General features: G+C 35.3%; 1 protein-coding gene across 6 annotated transcripts in view; it reads left to right on the top strand.

Annotated features, from left to right (window-relative positions):
* Window positions 1-18,878, top strand: part of NF1 (neurofibromin 1) — a 249,354-nt gene that overhangs the window by 53,255 nt on the left and 177,221 nt on the right. For all 6 annotated transcript variants that reach the window (XM_068531562.1, XM_068531559.1, XM_068531561.1 and 3 more), the window contains exons 4-8: window positions 307-497; window positions 5,229-5,335; window positions 9,970-10,037; window positions 10,282-10,357; window positions 11,109-11,266. In XM_068531562.1, coding sequence (XP_068387663.1) covers window positions 307-497; window positions 5,229-5,335; window positions 9,970-10,037; window positions 10,282-10,357; window positions 11,109-11,266 — 600 coding nt within the window. The remainder of the gene's footprint in view (window positions 1-306; window positions 498-5,228; window positions 5,336-9,969; window positions 10,038-10,281; window positions 10,358-11,108; window positions 11,267-18,878) is intronic.

Genomic DNA, 18,878 nt, shown 5'->3' with positions numbered 1-18,878 from the left:
AGGAAGGGATTTGATGAACAGGGGAACAAGCAGAAATTGGGGTGCTGAGGAGGATGGATGGGGGTACCTGGACTTTTCTTGTGATTAAGAAGTGAAAGATGGAACCACCCTCTTTATTAAACTAATTGTAGATAGATAAAGCAAACATGATGAAATATTAACAATTGTGGAATCTAGGTGATGAGTATATGGGTGTTTGTTATTCTGTTTCATCTCTTATGTATGTTTGAAATTTTCCATAATAGAAAATATTTACAGGTAAGTTTAAGATAAAGTTTTAGAATTATGTGATTATTTCTGTTTTAGCAACCAAAGGACACGATGAGGTTAGATGAAACGATGCTGGTCAAACAGTTGCTGCCAGAAATCTGCCATTTTCTTCACACTTGTCGTGAGGGAAACCAACATGCAGCTGAACTTCGGAATTCTGCCTCTGGGGTTTTATTTTCTCTCAGCTGCAACAACTTCAATGCAGTCTTTAGTCGAATTTCTACCAGGTTAGTGTGTAAATTTACATAGGAATGTTGTAAGTAATGTAAAATTTGTCTACATAAAAGTAAAAAGTTGACAGAAATGAGTTTAACCTGGGCTTCTGTTGAAATTTTATGCATTGATTTCTTTGAAATTTTTATTTTGTAATGTTGTGTTATTGGTGGGTACAGTTAAATGTGAGTACTACGATAAACTTGAAAGTCTAAATTTTAGGAAAAAAATGTCACCCATGACCAGGCTTTTTTTTTTTTTTTTTTTTTAAATACTATTGATAGGTATAAATTTTGGGTTTGGCTTTTTAACGTATTATTCCTTGTAATGAAATTAGTCAATCAGAATAATAGATGAGTAGTCAGAATTCTAATGATCTTAATGCTCTGATCCTTATCACAAGCTCCTAAGTTATCAAAAAACAAAACAAAACAAAAAACCAAACCAGCAGTGTGGAAGCACAAGGAAATGAGTAATTCTAGAAAGTAATTCTAGTAAGTGTATGAACTGTGAAATCTCCCATTTGTTGAGCATTTACAGCATGTGCTATGCTGTTTGATCTTCACAGTATCCCTGAAATGTAGGTGATACCGCATTTTATAGGTAAGCAAACTAATGCTAAAGAAATTATCAAGGTGCTGTGCCAAGTGACGGAGGACCCAAAACTTTGAAGTCCGGCTGGCTTCAGAGTCTGTCTGTTTTGTTGTGCCCGGCTGCTTCCTGGTACTGCTATTTTAGCCGCATTTTGATGAAATCCTTTTTATAATATCCACTGCTGTGCTTTAAAATTGTATGATAAGTATAATTTAAGCTTTTATTGATGCTTAGAAATCATCATGTGATCATTCATTGTGATAATGCTAGAGATGGAGAAATGGGTATAGAACTGTAGCTGATGGTAGCAGGTAACTCTGGATCTTCATTTCATGCGGACGATTTGCCTTTCTCATGCAAGTAGAGTCAAATGGGTCCCTAATTAAGACCAAGTAGGAAGTATAACGTAAATCACCTAGTGATTCAGTGGATCAAAGACTAACGCAGAATAAAGAAAAACAATTTCCTTTGCTTAATGGCACCTGCATCTTTGATTTGTCTGTTGTGTGAGCAATGGACGTCCATTAGCTTAGTTCATTCTTATGTTGTTTTCCAACAGATGTGAATGAGAACATACATCATAGTTTGAGAATTTGTGCTGTGGTTTTTAGGCGGAATTGGCTAACTTCAAAATCCTGCAGTCTTTTTAATAAAAAATGGCATTTCTTTGATCGTGATGCTGGGCAACAGTATTCTTCCAACCTCTCATCAGAATTGTGGTGCAAAGAAAATTAAAATTTTATCTAATGTTATAATATGACTGATAATGTAGGGTAATAGTTATACAATAGAACGATGTCTTCATGAAATCTCTTGAGTGTTAACATCTCATATTCTGAGTAAATAGTACACTGGTTGAAGCAGCAAGGTAGCAAACACCTAGGTAATAGGACGCATTAAAATGATAAAAAACAAAACCAAACCCCTTCTTTGTTTAGGTGACTACTAGACCAGTCTTACTGTTTGAAATAATCTTACACTGAAGGTAGAAAATGATCAAAAGGGTAAAATGTTTTTTAGTCTATCCAAACATGAATTGCTTTAATAAAACACAGCAAATGTGCCACCTCTGAAAACTCTAAAAATCTTCTAGTCACCAAAGGTTTTATTTTGCAGCATTGGCACGTGTAAAAATAGACAACTTTTGGTTATTTCCTGAATCTAGTTCACTGTTTGCAGAGTAGAAGTTAAATGTCTCCAGAATAAGCCAGTTTCTTTAGCTTTCAGGGGACAGACTGCTCAGAAATGGGATCTATGAAATTCATGTTTCAGACAACTGCATTTGCTGTTTCATTTAGTTGGTGCCAGAAATAGGAGCTGATCTTATTAGAGGGTCACTTACCTAAAAGACCATTATGATGGTTTAATTTAGATGGGGTTATCCTGTGACACTGCTGTCGTAGCATTAGGTGACAAAATATGCAAGGAACTGGAATGGCAGTTCTTTCTGAAGATTGAATTTATACTTCGTATGTACTAGATGAATCAGTATCATGAACATTTGTTGTGCTTGACCGTTCTACCTGTCTATGGATGTTTCTCTTTTAGGATTAACATTAGCTTTTGATATTTCTGTCCTTTGCTTTTCTTTAAGGGAATAATATGAGTTACAGATCATAAGATAACTTTTTTATTCTGCTGAAGTATACCATGTTCTGCGGCTCATAGTACTCTTTTTTGTAGAGCATTAGCTGCTTTCTCCACAGAATTATTATACAATGCACTGGATCTAATTGTTTTGTAGTTGGAGGGTCCTGAAAAATATCTAATTTGACATATACCAGAAGCAGAAGACTCAGTGACTTTGAAAGTTCTATTTGATTCTTTTACAAATCTGCTGTTTTTTTTTTAATGGTTTCTTACTGTTTTTAATAGTTTAAAATTTCTTCTTATATGTCTAATTATTTAAAACATACTTATTATATATTCTCTTTAAGATTGTTAAATAATCTCATTTGTTTGTATGTGCCAACTGTCATTCACAGTGAATTTTTTCTCTCTGTTTTGTAAACTTTGATTGCAAATTTATCTTTAGTGCAGTCTGTATTTTCTTTGGGAATCTCTTGTAGCCTGGGAGTGTGGGAGTATCCTAGTGATGGTTTTGCATTTGCTTTTGCCAAGTGCCCAGTTCTGGACCTATATTTTTGTTAATTTCTCAGCCCCAGATTGTATGGGTAGTACAAATGTGGGCCTCAAACCCTTGTAAGGTGACAGCCCTGGGTGACTTTTTCCCCTACCCAAATCTTAGGCAGAGCAGACAGACTTCTTGTGCTGGTAGATTTCCCCCCTCCCTCTCTTTTCTTTATGTCTCTGTCTCTCTTTCAGTGTCTCTCTTTCTTTTTTTAAGGAAGTGCATAGCTCTTTCTAGCCATGTTTTATGCAGGCCCCTGATTCTACTCTCTGCATTATGAGGGTACAGGACTTTGTATCCAGTCCCATGTGGATGTTTTTAGCCCCAGACCCCTAGGTTAAGGAGAGAAAAAAAATCTAACCGACTCTCACCCTTCTTTTGTTGGCTAGATCATGCCTTCAAAACCATCTCTGGTTTTCAGTTTCCTTTCCATTTCTGGACTTGGGTGGGTAAATAGTGTTTGTTTTGCTTTATTTCTATACATTTAAAATATCTTTTTGATGTTGTTCAGTTTACCTAGTTTTTCTAGATGTTTTAGTGATAGGTTTTCCACTTCATTTCTTTTGCCCAGACTACCCTTTATTTGATTTCTCTGCCTTATAAATTCACAAAATGTTTCTTCCCTGTGGTAAAAACTGGACTATAAAAGGAATTAAACTTTTCTTCCATTTCTCACAAACAACCACAAGAGTTAGCTTTTAAAAAGTTGGTGTTGCTGATTTATTAAGTTGTGTTTCCTAAGGAGTCATATTCCATATTTTTAGGCTCTTTGCAGCAGCTGTGGAATTTGTAGCATGTAAATCAGTTTTGAGGACCTTCTCATTCCCAGTGTGAACTGCTAAGCTTTTCTCACCCTGATGATAAGAAGAACATTAGTGTAAGTGCTTAGAATAATTTTAATGTTAGCTATACATCTATGGGCTAAAGTGAGTGAAAGAGGAATTTGAGAAGGAAGAAATAGCATTGATTTCATTTTTAGCAACTGAAGGTTTAGTGTGATGATTAATGTCAATTTTAAATTATACTGAAATGGTTATACTTTGAGCTAATATTTTGAATAAGGTCCTGTACTATTTGTGCTTTTTCACACATCTCTCTCTGCATTTATGAAAGTTAGTAATTTCATTCTATTGCTTACATTTTTGATATCTATTAATTGAAATAAGCAAGCTTCATTAGGAAGCACACAACAATAGATTAGCAGTACCAGCATTTGAAAAGCTGACCTCTGTGGTTGTTAGTGAAAAAAAGGAAGAAAACTTTAACCTCTTTTATTTATTAGGCTTAAGTGAATTTCTTAGCAGTTTAAACATCTATACTTTTGTTAAGTGCTAAATTTTTCTGCATTTTTGGTAACTTCATATTTAATAAGAGGGAAATTTGGGGTTTAGAAAGATTTTTGTCATTACAAGCTTAAGTTCTGTGAGAGAGGGACACTAATTAAATAATCACGTAAGCACACGTACAGACTGAAAAGCGCAGTGAATAAAGGCTTACTCATTTTTTTGATACAAAGTAAATGTATCCTGTGAATGTAGATAAAATGTCATTCATGTTTCTGAAGTCTAGTTGATGTGAATAGAGGTTAATAAAATTTATCTTTTTTTTAACTTATAATTTGAAATTTGAATTTTATATTATAGAAAAAATTTTAAAATACACATAGCAGAGAGAAAGTATTTCAGATACTCAAGTATCTCTTACTGTGCTTCAGCAGTTATCAGCATGCTGTGATCCCTTTTTTTTAATAAAAATTCTGTATATTAAATTCTGTATATTGTACAACATGGTGATTTGATATACATTGTGAAGTTTACTGGATTATCACGGTTTCTTTTATCACAGCCCCTGAATTAGTTATGTTCCTTTAGATTTTCATTAAAAAATTTATTCTCTTATTTTTATATGTGTATTTTCTCTTATAAACTCATCATTAGGGTGAGAAGAGTCTGTTGAATTCAGAATTTCGGACTATCCTAAGACTTCAGTTGATAAATTATTTTTGGTTTTTACTTTTCAGGTTACAGGAATTGACTGTTTGTTCAGAAGACAATGTTGATGTTCATGATATAGAATTGTTACAGTATATCAATGTGGATTGTGCAAAATTAAAACGACTCCTGAAAGGTAAGTTTAAATGTATGATATATCTGAAATTAATCACTGTGGGTGAAAAACCAGTATGTTGAATGTACTAATTATACTAATTGTGTTGAGCTAGAACATCAAAGTGGATTTCATAGTGCAAATAAATGTCCTTGAGAAATGGACAGTAATACTTTATGGTTCAGTAATTTTTGAACCTTTGAAAACAATACATTAGCGAAAATGAGTATCTTAAGTCTTGGCAATGGAAAGTTTTGTTCAGCTACAATTTTTGCTTTTAATAAAGAGAATGTGAGGATGCTGTTATTTAATTTTTCTAGAATTTCACCTCTTGAGGGTAGCTAGTAGGTTATAGAAGTTATTTGTTTAGCTATTGGTAGTGCTAAAAGCAGATAGCTTAGCAGGCTATAGAAGTTTCATTGCAGGTGGAACCAGAAGATTGTGCTCTTACGATGAGAGGAGAAATTGAGTCAGGAATCTCATTTCTGACATTCTGTTTTCAATTCTGTTATTGACTTACTGACTGACTTTATAGCATTACAAAGTCTTTTACTCTTTCAGTAAAAGTTAGTTTTGCTTCCTTGTAGAACATGTCAATAGTAGTCACACATGGGAATATTATAATGCCTAAAATGTGTGTTTTTAAAGCTTTGGAAAGTGCTTTCTGTGATTATGTTGATTGAAATAAACTATCAGAAAGAATTGAGAGAATTTTTGTGGTAAGCAGGAATGTGTTAATATAAATCAAATATCATTGAGTATTATTAATAAACTTAGTATAAATACCTAAATTCATTTCACAAAAATTGTGTTTTAATTTTATGTAATATTGGATCCTGGCTAATTTAAATGTGGAACCTTATAGTATATGATTCACACTCATTTTTATTTTACTTTGTATATTGATATAGGAATTGTCACTAATGTTTTTTAATGTCTGACCTAAAAGGAGATTTAGTTATACTAACTTTGAAAACCTCAACAGTTCTACAGCGTGTAATTTTCAAAATACCATGTTTAGTTTTCTTAACATTTGCTTTAAACTCAACAACTATTCACCAGAGATGTAAAAAGGCTGTATCTATATAGATGAATCCTATAAGGTTGTGTTCCAGCTATATTACCTTGTTCAGAATTTGTGATTTTAGATCGTTACCATTATAAAACCAAGCAACAATTAAATCACTTTTCAGTAACTTTAATAAAGGAAAAATGGATCATTTTAGCTATTATGTCAAGGTACGGACAAGTGGGCAGCAATTATTTTAGATTATTATAAACCACCACTCAATTCAGTTGAAATTTCAAGATTTTAATATTTATCATTAAACATTGAAAAGTTAAGGAAGTGAATGGTAATATTTAGAGATTTAATCTTTGTATAAAATTTAAGAAATTAAGTGGGGTTTTGTGATTTTTTTTTCATAACTGTTCAGTGACATTTGGGAAATCTAGTCCAGGGTGCCTGTGGATAGGTGTTTGTTTAAAAGATCAGTTTTCGTAGAAATGTTTAATCCATAATAATTAATTGAGATGGTTCTCCATGCACAAATGAGAGAAACTAAGTGTGTGGATAAATTACTTTCTTCTTATTGTGGTAAGTTATCCCCATTGAATGCAGCTTCCTTATGATCATAAATTTAGAGTTTATGCTGATAAATGTTAAGTATAAAGCTAATATGAAATAGACCAGCAAAAGATGGTTCTACATGATAATGGTGAAAGGAATGGAAACTTCCTGTAATATGGAATAGTAGAAGTAGTAATGTGTTTTAAATTCGATTCAGCAGCTTTTGTTGGGAAACTGTATGTAAGGAACCATGCTAAGTGCTGGGCTTACAAAGATTAACAAAGTATTGAATCTCTCCCTTTGGCGCTCATGGCCTGGTTTATCAGACAAATATATTATCAGATTATTTGCAAAGCAGTGTGTCAAAGCTAAATAGAGTGAGCATAAAGTGAGAGAATAAGTATCTATGGGTTTGGGGGTGGGAGATGTTAAGAGGAAAAGAGCAAGATATAGAGAGGTACAAGAGTAGGTCAGATTATATTAATAAAAACATAGTAACATTTGTTGCATTTTCAGTATGTGCCACATGTCACGCTATGCAGTTCACATGCTTTTTTCATCAATACTCACAGTAACCCTGTGAAACAGATATTATTATTATCATCCCCTGTATTGATGAGGAAACTGAGGCTTAAGTAACATTTACAAGGTCATACAGCTATTGAGTGGCAGGGTCACATCTGTCTGTCTCTAGAACCAAAGTACCTAACTGCTATACTGTTTTGCTTATGGGTTATTAGGCTTTATTTTAGTGGCCATGGGAAGTGATGCAGAGGCTTTTGGGTGGGAATTACCTTGATCGGTATTTTATTTTAGATATGCCACTTTGCTTGAAATTTGCAGGATGATTTGCTAGAAAGTTACATGAACTTCTGGGACTTGGTTGTATCGTAACGTGAGGTAGAAATAAGGATAGTGGAGGTCTGGATGGAATGGGGTAGGGTGGGGACCAATTTGATATGGTATTTAGGAAGTAGAATACATTGCATAGCTTTTGGTGATTAATTTAGGAATGTGATGTTAAAGGGAAGTATCACCAAGTGTTACAGAGCAACCTGGTTAAAGCAGAGAAGAAGGTGGCCAGGAAAATGATAAATTCAGTTTTAGATCTATTGAGTTTGAGGTATTGGTAGGGTACCCAGTCAGAAACTTGTAGAATTGGAGTATTAAAATATTTATACATTGGAATTGAGAATAGACTACTGTGTATAACACATTTAAAGTGTCATAAAGGTAAAGTTGATGAATATAGGAAGGCAAAAAGACTCAAGAGCACTGTGAAGTGTAATGCTATTGTTTGGAAGTCAAAGGAGAGCAAGAGCAAAGAAGGTTGGAAGGGTATGTTTTAAAACTGACTTGGAGAGCAAGTTGCTCATTTCCAAGTCCAGGAAAAAAAGTGACTTTTAAAGGATTATTTAGACAATTTTATAACTTGTAGACTCATCTCTGTCTTATAAAGATATTTATGTAATTGTAGTAAGTACCTGCATCCCTTCATTAAAAGTCCATATGGGGAGTTCTCTGCCAAGAGACTGTTATCAGTAATATAGTTTATAGAAAGGTCATCTTTTCCAGATATAAATCTTTTTATAAATGTGGACAATACATTTATAGAAGGGGAAATTAAAATATCTAATATATTTATATGGAGAAATGTTTAGTCTTATTTTAAAAATGCATTCTACTTCTTTGAACAATCAAATTAGCAGAATAAAAGAAATAAACACATTTAATGATGGCAAGGATGTGATAAGGGCACTTTCATATGCTGCTTGGTGGGAGTGGCCTTTGGCCCAACCCTTCTGAAAATCAGGTTGGCAATATTTATCAAGAGCCTTAAAAATATTCATCTCGGGCTTCCCTGGTGGCGCAGTGGTTGAGAATCTGCCTGCTAATTCAGGGGACACGGGTTCGAGCCCTGGTCTGGGAAGATCGATCCCACATGCCGCGGAGCAACTAAGCCCGTGAGCCACAACTACTGAGCCTGCACGTCTGGAGCCTGTGCTCCGCAATGGGAGAGGCTGCGACAGTGAGAGGCCTGCGCACCGCTATGAAGAGTGGCCCCCGCTCGCCGCAACTGGAGAAAGCCCTCGCACAGAAATGAAGACCCAACACAGCCAAAAATAAATAAATTAATTAATTAAAAAAAATATTCATCTCTTTGGACAGTTCTTTTTCTAGGTATTTATGTGCCTTAAAGAAATAATCAGAATGTGGAAAAGACTTGGATATAAAAGTATTAATGTTACTTATAATAGTGCAGTATTGGAAATATCTTAAATATCCAACAATTGGAAAATATTTAAATAACCAGTGACTTAATACAGTGACTTAAATATTCTGAAAGACATCAAAGCGTACTGAAAAGGCTATGGCTTTGAAGCCCAATTCAATCATTTATTAGATCTGTAACCTCAGAAACACAGTTGGCTCATCTGTAATACCTGAAAGCATTAAGATTTTGAAAGAATTAAATATATTGGATTGAAAATACCTGGCATGTTGTAATTGTTCAAGTAATAGTTATTATTGTATATAGAACCATCAAATATATGTATGAGGAATTTTTAGTGATATGGAAAAAGTTGGGGATATGATGTGATATGTAAAGAACAGGTTTGATATGAACAGGTTTTGTTCAGTTATGGTAAATGTATTTGCCTTATACATGCATAGGAAAAGGGAAGGGAGAAAATTCACCCAACTGTTAACTATGATTGTCTCTGAATGGTAGAATCATAGATAATGTTTTAAATTTCCCTTAGATTGCTGTGTATTTTTTGAATTTTCTACAATGACCGTGTATTTTATCCATTTTTTAAAAATGTAGTTATTATTAGAAACAAAACAAAGGAAAAAATTCACAACAACCTTTGAAGTTCAAGGTTCAGTTTGGTCTTTAGTGGACATAACCAGTGAGGTTTTGGCTTACACTAATTACCTTTACCTTTACATTGCTTATAAATAATACTGGAACAAAAGTTTATATATAAAAGGAAAGTTATTTTTACCAGTAGCTCTGAATTGTATTTGTGTTAACTAATTAAACTAGAGTTAATTGTAAAACTTTTTTTTTTTTCTCCAGAAACAGCATTTAAATTTAAAGCCCTAAAGAAAGTTGCACAGTTAGCAGTTATAAATAGCCTGGAAAAAGTAAGTAATAACCTCTTTGATATTAAAGTTTTGTTAATTTTTGGTTGTAAGTGTTGCTGTCTTCAGAATTTTGAATCAAGGAGTTATGACTTGAGTGATAATTTCACATTAATTTTTAGGAAGACTGCATTGCAATATTCTTCCGAAGGAAATTAGAATTTTGTGATATAATTGGAGGCATATGTTATTTTATTTACTATATTAAGAAAATATGACATAAAAACATATGTTTTGTTATTTGTAGGCATTTTGGAACTGGGTAGAAAATTATCCAGATGAGTTTACAAAGTTATACCAGATTCCACAGACTGATATGGCTGGTAAGGATAAGATTGGTTTTGTTTGTTTGTTTGTTTGTTTTTGTCTTTTAAACTCTTATGAGGTAAAAACCTATCATTTTCCAAGTTATTTTTGTTATTATGGTACTTTTAATCTTTTCAACTTATGTCAAATAGGAAATATTACTTTTTTCTTATATTTCTAAATTAGCCTCAACCTTTTTCCTTTGAGCAAATGGATAAGGAAGTTTGAAATGAAGCTCTGATCTTTAATTAGAGTTGTAGATTGGATACTGATGGCTCTTTGTTTTAGAGAAGCACCTTTTTTCTGTGTGTGCTCTGAGGCTTTAGTTTGTATTTAGAGAGATGTGTGTAAAGTAGGAATATCCCCACTTGGAATTCTCAAGACACAACTGCAAGAAGGAGAATAGACTCCTGGAGAGCTTTGGTAATTCCCTTTGAGAAGCTATTCAGTCTTCGTTTCTTGGATACATCACACTTTGCATAAGGCCCTGCACATCGAGACTAAATACAAGTCTGGCCATTCTAAAATTTGGACTTTTCTAGATGGATCAAGATAGCTGTTATAATACATAGACAATATAACCTCTTCTAATACATAGACCATATAACATTGCTTGAATTGAAAGAATTTGCTGAGTTACGTGAACTTCCAAGTTTATCTTTTAAAAATGTGGCCTTTGGGCTTTTGGATAGCACCAGCTTTTAATTTAATGCCAGAGATTTTCTTCTCATCTAATTATATCATTTAATATTTATATTTTTCACATAGAGTGTGCAGAAAAACTGTTTGACCTAGTGGATGGTTTTGCTGAAAGCACCAAACGTAAAGCAGCAGTTTGGCCATTACAAATCATTCTCCTTATCTTGTGTCCAGAAATAATCCAGGATATATCCAAGGATGTGGTTGATGAAAACAACATGAATAAGGTGAGGAGGGCAAAGTTGTTTCCATCATGTCCAGATGTGAAGCAGTTTTTGTTTTTTGTTTTTTTTTAATTTGGCCACACAGTGCAGCTTGCAGGATCTTAGTTCCCCGACCAGGGATCGAATCCAGGCCCGGCAGTGAAAGCACCAAGTCCTAACCACTGGACTGCCAGGGAATTCCCATGAAGCAATTTATTTTGCTCAAGGTGTATATTACTTTAAGCTTAGCATTCTGTAAGCATGATATTTCAGGTGACCATTTCTAGTTGCATCATTGTAGGTTTTTCTGTTTCCTGTCCTTAGCAGAGACATACTTGGACATAGATTTAGTTGGAGGAAAAATATGATATCAGTGATAACACTCATTGATTAAAGATTTAAAATAATCCTGTAGTTGCATTCTTTTACCAGAAAGGACAGTATTAAACATAGTTTTTTTATAAATTTATTTATTTATTTAATTTATTTATTTGGCTGCGTTGGGTCTTCGTTCCTGCACGCGGGCTTTCTCTAGTTGCGGTGAGTGGGAGCTACTCTTCGTTGCGGTGTGTGGGCTTCTCATTGCGATGGCTTCTCTTGTTGTGGAACATGGGCTCTAGGTGCAAGGGCTTCAGTAGTTGCGGCATGCAGGCTCAGTAGTTGTGGCTCGCGGGCTCTAGAGCACAGGCTCAATAGTTGTGGTGCACGGGCTTAGTTGCTCCACGGCATGTGGGATCTTCCCGGACCAGGGCTCGAACCTGTGTTCCCTGCATTGTCAGGCAGATTCTTAGCCACTGCGCCACCAGGGGAGTCCCTAAGCATAGTTTTTGTTTGTTTGTTTGTTTGTTAACATCTTTATTGGAATATAATTGCTTTACAGTGGTGTGTTAGTTTCTGCTTTATACCAAAGTGAATCAGTTATACATATACATGTATCCCCACATCTCTTCCCTCTTGTGTCTCCCTCCCTCCCCCCCTCCCTATCCCACCCCTCTAGGTGGTCACAAAGCACCGAGCTGATCTCCCTGTGCTATGCGGCTGCTTCCCACTAGCTATCTATCTTACATTTCGTAGTGTATATATGTCCATGCCACTCTCTCACTTTGTGCCAGCTTACCCTTCCCCCTCCCCATATCCTCAAGTCCATTCTCTAGTAGGTCTGTGTCTTTATTCCCGTCTTGCCCCTAGGTTCTTCATGACCATTTTTTTTTGCTTTTTAGACTCCATATATATGTGTTAGCATACGGTATTTGTTTTTCTCTTTCTGACTTAGTTGACTCTGTCTGTCAGACTCTAGGTCCATCCACCTCACTACAAATAACTCAATTTTGCTTTTTTTATGGCTGAGTAATATTCCATTGTATATATGTGCCACATCTTCTTTATCCATTCATCTCTTGATGGACACTTAGCTTGCTTCCATGTCCTGGCTATTGTAAATAGAGCTGCAATGAACATTGTGGTACATGACTCTTTTTGAATTACGGTTTTCTCAGGGTATATGCCCAGTAGTGGGATTGCTGGGCCGTATGGTAGTTCTATTTTTAGTTTTTTAAGGAACCTCCATACTGTTCTCCATAGTGGCTGTATCAATTTACATTCCCACCAACAGTGCAAGAGGGTTCCCTTTTCTCCACACCCTCTCCAGCATTTATTGTTTCTAGATTTTTTGATGATGGCCTTTCTGACCGGTGTGAGGTGATATCTCATTGTAGTTTTGATTTGCATTTCTCTCATGATTAATGATGTGGAGCATTCTTTCATGTGTTTGTTAGCAATCTGTGTATGTTCTTTGGAGAAATGTCTATTTAGGTCTTCTGCCCATTTTTGGATTGGGTTGTTTGTTTTTTTGATACTGAGCTGCATGAGCTGCTTGTAAATTTTGGCGATTAATCCTTTGTCAGTTGCTTCATTTGCAAATATTTACTCCCATTCTGAGGGTTGTCTTTTCGTCTTGTTTATGGTTTCCTTTGCTGTGCAAAAGCTTTTAAGTTTCATTAGGTCCCATTTGTTTATTTTTGTTTTTCTTTCCATTTCTCTAAGAGGTGGATCAAAAAGGATCTTGCTGTGATTTATGTCATAGAGTGTTCTGCCTATGTTTTCCTCTTAAGAGTTTGATAGTGTCTGGCCTTACATTTAGATCTTTAATCCATTTTGAGTTTATTTTTGTGTATGGTGTTAGGGAGTGTTCTAATTTCATTCTTTTACATGTAGATGTCCAGTTTTCCCAGCACCACTTATTGAAGAGGCTGTTTTATTCTTGCCTCCTTTATCAAAGATAAGGTGACCATATGTGCGGGGGTTTATCTCTGAGCTTTCTATCCTGTTCCATTGATCTATATTTCTGTTTTTGTGCCAGTACCATACTGTGTTGATTACTGTAGCTTTGTAGTATAGTCTGAAGTCAGGGAGCCTGATTCCTCCAGCTCCATTTTTTTTCTCAAGATTGCTTTGGCTATTTGGGGTTTTTTGCGTTTCCGTACAAATTGTGAAATTTTTTGTTCTAGTTCTGTGAAAAATGCTAGTGGTAGTTTGATAGGGATTGCACTGAATCTGTAGATTGCTTTGGGTAGTATAGTCATTTTCACAATGTTGATTCTTCCAATCCAAGAACATGGTATATCTCTCCATCTGTTTGTATCATCTTTAATTTCTTTCATCAGTGTCTTATAATTTTCTGCATACAGGTCTTTGTCTCCTTAGGTAGGTATATTCCTAGATATTTTATTCTTTTGGTTGCAGTGGCAAATGGGAGTGTTTTCTTAATTTCACTTTCAGATTTTTCATCATTAGTGTATAGGAGTGCAAGAGATTTCTGTGCATTAATTTTGTATCCTGCTACTTTACCAAATTCATTGATTAGCTCCAGTAGTTTTCTGGTAGCATCTTTAGGATTCTCTATGTATAGTATCATGTCATCTGCAAACAGTGACAGCTTTACTTCTTCTTTTCCAATTTGGATTCCTTTTTTTATTTCTTTTTCTTCTCTGATTGCTGTGGGTAAAACTTCCAAAACTATGTTGAATAATAGTGGTGAGAGTGGGCAACCTTGTCTTGTTCCTGATCTTAGTGGAAATGGTTTCAGTTTTTCACCATTGAGGACGATGTTGGCTGTGGGTTTGTCATATATGGCCTTTATTATGTTGAGGTAAGTTCCCTATATGCCTACTTTCTGGAGGGTTTTTGTCATAAATGGTGTTGAATTTTGTCGAAAGCTTTCTCTACATCTATTGAGATGATCATATGGTTTTTCTCCTTTTTCTTCTTGCGTATATTGAAGAATCTTTGCATCCCTGGGATAAATCCCACTTGATCATGGTGTATGATCCTTTTAATGTGTCGTTGGATTCTGTTTTCTAGTATTTTGTTGCGGATTTTTGCATCTATATTCATCAGTGATATTGGTCTGTAATTTTCTTTTTTTGTGCTATCTTTGGTTTTGATATCAGGGTGATGGTGGCCTCATAGAATGAATTTGGCAGTGTTCCTTCCTCTGCAATTTTTTGGAAGAGTTTGAGAAGGATGGGTGTTAGCTCTTCTCTAAATCTTTGATAGAATTCACCTGTGAAGCCATCTGGTCCTGGACTTTTGTTTGTTGGAAGATTTTTAATCACAGTTTCAATTTCATTACTTGTGACTGGTCTGTTCATATTTTCTATTTCTTCCTGGTTCAGTCTTGGAAGGTTATACCTTTCTAAGAATTTGTCCATTTCTTCCATTTCTTCCAGGTTGTCTATTTTATTGGCATAGAATTGCTTGTAATAGTCTCTTAGGATGCTTTGTATTTCTGTGGTGTCTGTTGTAACTTCTCCTTTTTCATTTCTAATTTTATTGATTTGAGTCCTCTCCCTCTTTTTCTTGATGAGTCCAGCTAATAGTTTATCAATTTAGTTAATCTTCTCAAAGAACCAGCTTTTAGTTTTATTGATCTTTGCTATTGTTTTCTTTGTTTCTATTTCATTTATTTCTGCTCTGATCTTTATGATTTCTTTCCTTCTGCTAACTTTGGGTTTTGTTTTGTTCTTCTTTCTCTAGTTCCTTTAGGTTTAAGTTTAGATTGTTTATTTGAGATTTTTCTTGTTTCTTGAGGTAGGCTTGTATAGCTATAAACTTCCCTCTTAGAACTGCTTTTGCTGCATCCCATAGGTTTTGGATCGTCGTGTATTCATTGTCATTTTTCTCTAGGTATTTTTTGATTTCCTCTTTGATTTCTTCAGTGATCTCTTGGTTATTTAGTAACATATTGTTTAGCCTCCATGTGTTTGTGTTTTTTACGTTTTTTTCCTTGTAATTCATTTCTAATCTCATAGCGTTGTGGTCAGAAAAGATGCTTGATATGATTTCAATTTTCTTAAATTTACTGGGGCTTGATTTGTGACCCAAGATGTGATCTACCCTGGAGAATGTTCCGTGCGCACTTGAGAAGAAAGTGTAATCTGCTGTTTTTGGATGGAATGTCCTGTAAATATCAATTAAATCTATCTGGTCTATTGTGTCATTTAAGCTTGTGTTTCCTTATTAATTTTCTGTTTGGATGATCTGTCCATTGGTGTAAGTGAGGTGTTAAAGTCCTCCACTATTATTGTGTTACTGTCAATTTCCTCTTTTATAGCTGTTAGCAGTTGCCTTATGTATTGAGGTGCTCCTATGTTGGGTGCATATATATTTATAATTGTTATATCTTCTTCTTGGATTGATCCCTTGATCATTATGTAGTGTCCTTCCTTGTCTCTTGTAACATTCTTTATTTTAAAGTCTATTTTATCTGATATGAGTATTGCTACTCCAGCTTTCTTTTGATTTCCATTTGCATGGAATATCTTTTTCCATCCCCTCATTTTCAGTCTGTATGTGTCCCTAGGTCTGAAGTGGGTGTCTTATAGACAGCATATGTATGGATCTTGTTTTTGTATCCATTGAGCAAGCCTGTGTCTTTTGGTTGGAGCATTTAATCCATTCATGTTTAAGGTAATTATCGATACGTATGTTCCTATGACCATTTTCTTAATTGTTTTGGGTTTGTTTTTGTAGGTCCTTTTCTTCTCTCGTGTTTCCCACTTAGAGAAGTTCCTTTAGCATTTGTTGTAGAGCTGGTTTGGTGGTGCTGAATTCTCTTAGCTTTTGCTTGTCTGTCAAGCTTTTGATTTCTCCATCGAATCTGAATGAGATCCTTGCCGGGTAGAGTAATCTTGGTTGTAGGTTCTTCCCTTTCATCACTTTAAATACGTCATGCCACTCCCTTCTGGCTTGTAGAGTTTCTGCTGAGAAATCAGCTGTTAACCTTATGGGAGTTCCCTTGTATGTTATTTGTCGTTTTTCCCTTGCTGCTTTCAATAATTTTTTCTTTGTCTTTAATTTTTGCCAATTTGATTACTATGTGTCTCTGTGTGTTTCTCCTTGGGTTTATCCTGTATGGGACCCGCTGTGCTTCCTGGACTTGGGTGGCTATTTCCTTTCCCATGTTAGGGAAGTTTTCGACTATAATCTCTTCAAATATTTTCTCGGGCCCTTTCTCTCTCTCTTCTCCTTCTGGGACCCCTATAATGCGAATGTTGTTGCGTTTAACATTGTCCCAGAAGTCTCTTAGGCTATCTTCATTTCTTTTCATTCTTTTTTCTTTATTCTGTTCCGCAGCAGTGAATTCCACCATTCTGTCTTCCAGGTCACTTATCCGTTCTTCTGCCTCAGTTATTCTGCTATTGATTCCTTCTAGTGTATTTTTTATTTCAGTTATTGTATTGTTCATCTCTGTTTGTTTGTTCTTTAATTCTTCTAGGTCTTTGTTAAACATTTCTTGCATCTTCTCGATCTGTGCCTCCATTCTTTTTCCGAGGTCCTGGATCATCTTCACTATGATAATTTTGAATTCTTTTTCTGGAAGTTTGCCTATCTCCACTTCATTTAGTTGTTTTCTGGGGTTTTATCTTGTTCCTTCATGTGGTACGTAGCCCTCTGCCTTTTCATCTTGTCTATCTTTCTGTGAATGTGGTTTTTGTTCCACAGGCTGCAGGACTGTAGTTCTTCTTGCTTCTGCTGTCTGCCCTCTGGTGGATGAGGCTATCTAAGAGGCTTGTGTAAGTTTCCTGTTGGGAGGGACTGGTGGTGGGTAGAGCTTAATGGGACTTTTTGTTTATTAGGAGCAGTAATCCATTATTTTTAGTAGGTTGTAAATATTTTTTCCAGACCATTATTTCTTTTGACTATATTATCTTTTTTAGCAGAAATATTTGAAGTATACAACGAATATAACAATGACCCATACTCATATTAACATTATGATATATTGCTTATCTTTTTTCTATTTACATATGATTTTGAAAATTGAACGAATAATAGTTGCATAAATTCTCCTTTAATTCCAGATAAAGCTCAAGTCCCCTTTGATTCCACTAATTCCATATTCTTTCGTTTTTCCCTGGGAATAGCCACTGTCAGGGGTTGGTATACATCCTTCTAGTCTAGTTTTTAAAATTTTTCTGAGACAGAGAGATTGAGGTCAAGATCTAGTTCAGTGCTTCTCAGAGTGTGGTCTTAAGAGCAGCAGCATCAGCATCACCTGGAAACTTGTTAGAAATGCAAATTGTTAGATCCCCACTCTAGGTCTGCTGAAACAGAAGCTCTCGGGGTGGGGCACAGCTAGCAACCTGTTTTGGCAAACCCTCTAAGTGATTGTGGTGCACACTAAAGTTTAAGAACCATTGTTCATTTTGTTATGAAACAATAACTCCCCATTTTCCCCTCCCGCTAGCCCCTAACAGCCACCGTTCTACTTTCTGTCTCAATGAATTTGACTACTCTAGATACCGCATATAAGTGGAAATGTAGAGTGTTTGTCTTTTTGTGGCTGGCTTATTTCACTTAGCATAATGTCCTCAACGTTCATCCACCTTGTAACATGTGTCAGAATTTCCTTTCTTTAAGGCTGAGTAATAGTCCATTGAATATATATACTATATTTTGTTTATCCAATTTCATTTGTCCCTGGACTTTTGGGTTGCTTCCACCTTTTAGCTATTACAAATAATACTGCTGTGAACATGGGTATACAGATATCTCTTTGAGACCCTGCTTTCAATTCTTTTGTATATATACACAGAAGTGGTATGGTTGGATTGTATGTAAATTCTATTTTTAATTTTTTGAGGAGGTTTTGTCTCTTTTAAGGTTACTTTTGACAGTTTATTCTTTGCTAGGAAATATATTTTTCAGTTTCATCAACAAGGAGTTATGTATATCTATATCTACATATTTTATTTATAATATAGACAGAATGTTTATTTATAATATTTATATATTCTAATTATTTTCCTCAATATCCATGTTTATAACTCTTTCTTCTTTTCTAATATGTCTCATGTTTCCTCATTCATGTTTACTAGGGTTTATCTATTCTATTGGTCTTTAAAACCTGGCTTTTTTTTTTTTTTTGGCTGCATTGGGTCTTCGTTGCTGTGCGTGAGCCTTCTCTGGTTGTGGTGAGCGGGGGCTACTCTTTGTTGTGATGCGCGGGCTTCTCATTGCAGTGGCTTCTCTTGTTGCGGAGCATGGGCTCTAGGAGCGCGGGCTTCAGTAGTTGTGGCACACGGGCTTAGTTGCTCCGCGGCATGTGGGATCTTCCTGGACCAGGGCTCAAACC

The sequence above is a fragment of the Eschrichtius robustus genome, chromosome 20 (assembly GCF_028021215.1).
Source record: "Eschrichtius robustus isolate mEscRob2 chromosome 20, mEscRob2.pri, whole genome shotgun sequence".
Classification (NCBI taxonomy): Eukaryota; Metazoa; Chordata; class Mammalia; order Artiodactyla; family Eschrichtiidae; genus Eschrichtius; species Eschrichtius robustus.
Note: the sequence above shows the minus strand (reverse complement) of the source record. Positions and strands in the feature narration are given on the sequence as shown.